Source organism: Egretta garzetta, unplaced genomic scaffold, assembly GCF_000687185.1.
Source record: "Egretta garzetta isolate BGI_Z169 unplaced genomic scaffold, ASM68718v1 scaffold385, whole genome shotgun sequence".
Lineage (NCBI taxonomy): Eukaryota > Metazoa > Chordata > Aves > Pelecaniformes > Ardeidae > Egretta > Egretta garzetta.
In genome coordinates this window covers 1,003-4,647 of record NW_009259793.1, presented here as the reverse complement: position 1 = coordinate 4,647, position 3,645 = coordinate 1,003, and the positions used below count along the sequence as shown (strand labels likewise).

Sequence of the window (3,645 nt, the reverse complement as noted above, 5' to 3'; positions counted from 1 at the left end):
TGGGGGGGGTTGGGGGGGGCCCCCGCCTGCGCCTGCAAGGTGGAAAACTCAGGGGGGCACCCGGATCTGGGTGCCTGCCCCCCCCCGCCTTTGCGGAGAGGAAGCAGATGAGACTGAGCTGGGGAGGGGACAGAGCTGGGGAGGAGGGACATTGCCTGGCGAGGGGCTGACAGCCCTGGGGACCCGCAGGCTGCGCACCCAGGCTTGCAGTGCCTGATGTTTGGCCCTGGCTGGGGTGGCTTTTGGATCAGGACAACTGAATGCATTCGTTCCCCCCTCCACAGCATCCCTGTCCCCTGACTGCATCAAAGCCTCGTTAGCGTCGGGCTGTCTTAACCGTGTCTCTCCTCCTGTGCCACCCAGAGCCTGCCTGAGGAGGAGCAGCAGCGGGTGCTGGGCGAGGAGAAGATGCTGGGCAGCAACCGGAAAGGGGCAACGAGTCCTGCATCCAAAAAATCCTCACCAGAGACCGGCAAGGTGAGAGAGGCAACTGGAGATAGGGCAGCACGTGCCAGGGACCTGGGATGGGGTTGCTGGCACCTCGGGGTGCTTTGAGGGCTTCCTTCCTCGTTTCTTTCATCACATTTTTCCTGGGGTTGGAGGCTGCCAGTGCGAGTCGGGTCCCTCTGCGTGCTCGCCCCCACCCGCGGCCCCGTGTCCCTCCGCAGGCCAGCTCAGAGAAGCCCAAACGGCCCATCTCCGCCATGTTCATCTTCTCGGAGGAGAAGAGGAAGCAGCTGCAGGAGGAGCGGCCGGAGCTGTCGGAGAGCGAGCTGACCCGGCTCCTGGCCCGCATGTGGAATGACCTCTCCGAGAAGAAGAAGGTTGGTACCGTCCCCCACCCTTCTCCTCCATCCCCGTCTCCGTTGCCCTTGCGTGCCCCGTTGGGCATCTCTGGCAGCCCGGGGGACGCTGCCTGTCCATGTCCTGCTGCAAGGGGCTTTACTCGCCCCCAGGCACCGCAGCCGGGGGACAGTTGTCCCCGGGAGCATCACAGCTCCGGCGAGCCATCGCCCCGGGGCCGGTGTCGGCACCGATGCGTGCCCCTGGCTGTGCCCTCTCCCTCTTGTGACCCGGTGGGTTAAAACCCAGCAGCTTAAGAAACTTTGGAGGGTCCCTGAGCCTCAGTTTAAAGGCTTGATGCTGCTCCTGGTGGGGGAAAGTCCTGGGACATGGGTGTGCGTGGTGGGGGGCTGCCGGTGCTACCGCGGGGACGGCACTGGGGGAGGCTGCAGCGTCCCCCTGCCTGCCCTCCCGGTGCTTGGTGGCTGGGGGCTTGTGCCCGGGCGGCCGTGCTGCCCCTTCACCCCCACCGTGCGCCCCACGCAGGCCAAGTACAAAGCGCGGGAGGCGGCGATGAAGGCGCAGTCGGAGAAGAAGCACGGCTCGGATAAGGAGGAGCGCGGGAAGCTGCCCGAGTCTCCCAAGACGGCCGAGGAGATCTGGCAACAGAGCGTCATCGGGGACTACCTGGCTCGTTTCAAGGTGAGGAGAAGGGAGCTGGAAGTGGGATCCTCGCTCCCAGCAGCAGAAATTGCCTTGTACCTTCTCCCCTGCCTTCACACCCGAGGCAGCAGCTTGGGGCTGGGAGCCGTGGGGAGGATGGCAGGGGAGCGGGTGCCCCGTGGCCCATGGCAGGGCCGGTGGTAGCACCGCAGCGCCCCAGGCATCGTGGGCGCATCTGTAACGTGGCACGGGGGGTCTGTGCCGCAGAACGACCGGGGGAAGGCACTGAAGGCCATGGAGGCCACTTGGAACAACATGGAGAAGAAGGAGAAGCTGATGTGGATCAAAAAAGCAGCGGAGGATCAGAAGCGATACGAGGTGGGTCCCTGCCCCTTCCCTTCCCACCCTCGTGGCGGCGCTGCCCCTGCCTCCCTGACCCCTCTTTCTCCTCTGGCTCAGAGGGAGCTGAGCGAGATGCGGGCCCCTCCGTGCTCGACCAACTCCGCCAAGAAAATGAAGTTCCAGGGGGAGCCGAAGAAACCCCCTATGTGAGTACCTGGGGTCTGGGGTCCGAAAAGATGGGTCTGGCTGGCCCAGCTGGGCACGTGGGCTGGTGCAGGAGCCTGGAGCAGCCCCGGGGCGGAGGGAGCGTGGGCTGGACCGTGCTGGGGGTGGCTGGTGGTTAGTGCGGGTTGCTTGTGCACGCCATCTGATCCGGGCTCCGTGCTCCCCATTTGCAGGAATGGTTATCAGAAGTTCTCCCAGGAGCTGCTGTCGAACGGGGAGCTGAACCACCTCCCGCTGAAGGAGCGGCTCGCGAGCCGCTGGCAGCGCATCTCCCAGGGCCAGAAGGACCACTACAAAAAGCTGGCGGAGGAGCAGCAGAAACAGTACAAGGTGCACCTCGACATCTGGCTCAAGGTGAGCATCGGACCCTCATGCCCGGGGGGGGCCCTGGGGTTGGATGTCCTTGGGGATGCTTGGTGAGGTCTCTGCTCACGGCTTTCCTCCGGGAACCACCACCCCCAGTCCGTTTTTGGCATTTTGTAACTTGAAGGGCCTTTAAAAAAATACATGTGGGGAGGGGGTGCCCTGTGCTAGAGTCCTTCCCCGCTCCGTACCCCCTCACCCTGCCTGCCCAGCCCTCCCCGCACCCTGACCCTCTCCCCTGTCTCCGCAGAGCCTCTCGCCCCAGGAGCGGGCTGCCTACAAGGAGCACACCTCCAACGTGAGTACCCGCCTGCACCATCGTCAGGGGGCCCTGGGGGCTTGGGGCTGGGCTGGGGTCAGCCCTGGGTGAGGTCAGGCTGTGCAGCAGAGGAGCTGAGCTCAGGAGAGCCCCTCAAAGGGCTTCACCCCCGCGGCAGCTCGGCAGTGGGGTTTTCTCTGCGCCAGGCACTGGGAAGGAGCCGAGCTCGAGCCCTGCAGCTCTAAATGGTTTTGCTTTGTTCCCCCCCTGCCCCGCAGAAACGCAAGAGCATGGGGAAGATCCGGGGCCCCAACCCCAAGATGAAGCCAACGATGCAATCCAAGTCGGTGAGTGCACGATGGCTGTGCTCCACGCTGAGGACACCCAGCACCCTCCTCCCTGGGGAGGGCGTCCCGGGGGGACCCAGACCTCTTGTTTGGGGCGTCCCTCATGCTTTCTGCTGCCTGCCCTTGCCTTGAGACAAAAAACCAAGGGCGCTCCCCAAATCTGTGCTCAAATCCCACCTGCATCTGATTTTGCACCCCCCGCCCCCAGTCTACGACATCCCCTTGCACCCTCTCTGGGAGCCTTTTTGGGGCCGTTTGTAACATAAATGGGGAAAGAAGGGCTCCCAGGCGAGGCGTGGGGTAGGAGCTGCCTGATCCCACGCAGTGGGTGGAGGAACCCAAAGGCTGATGGCCAAGGATGGGGTGGTACCCATGGGTGCCGGTGTCCCAGGGCGCCCACCTGCGATCAACCCCATCCCACCCTGCAGGAGTCAGAGGACGACGACGAGGAGGAAGAGGAGGAGGAGGATGACGACGAAGACGAGGATGACGATGATGACAACGGCGACTCATCGGAGGAAGGTGGCGACTCCTCAGAGTCCAGCAGCGAGGAGGAGAGCGAGGACGGGGACGAGGTGAGGCTGCGATGCGCGCCGCGGGGAGGGCGGCGGGGCCGTCCCGGGCCCCGCTCCGCTCCCATACCACTCGCTCTGCCCCCCCCCG

General features: G+C 64.8%; 1 protein-coding gene across 5 annotated transcripts in view; it reads left to right on the top strand.

Annotated features, from left to right (window-relative positions):
- UBTF (upstream binding transcription factor) overlaps positions 1-3,645 on the top strand; it is a 9,822-nt gene that overhangs the window by 5,201 nt on the left and 976 nt on the right. For all 5 annotated transcript variants that reach the window (XM_035895162.1, XM_035895164.1, XM_035895161.1 and 2 more), the window contains 9 exons: positions 364-477; positions 669-824; positions 1,330-1,485; positions 1,714-1,824; positions 1,906-1,994; positions 2,187-2,367; positions 2,627-2,674; positions 2,914-2,982; positions 3,411-3,557. In XM_035895162.1, the coding sequence (XP_035751055.1) occupies positions 364-477; positions 669-824; positions 1,330-1,485; positions 1,714-1,824; positions 1,906-1,994; positions 2,187-2,367; positions 2,627-2,674; positions 2,914-2,982; positions 3,411-3,557 (1,071 nt within the window). The remainder of the gene's footprint in view (positions 1-363; positions 478-668; positions 825-1,329; positions 1,486-1,713; positions 1,825-1,905; positions 1,995-2,186; positions 2,368-2,626; positions 2,675-2,913; positions 2,983-3,410; positions 3,558-3,645) is intronic.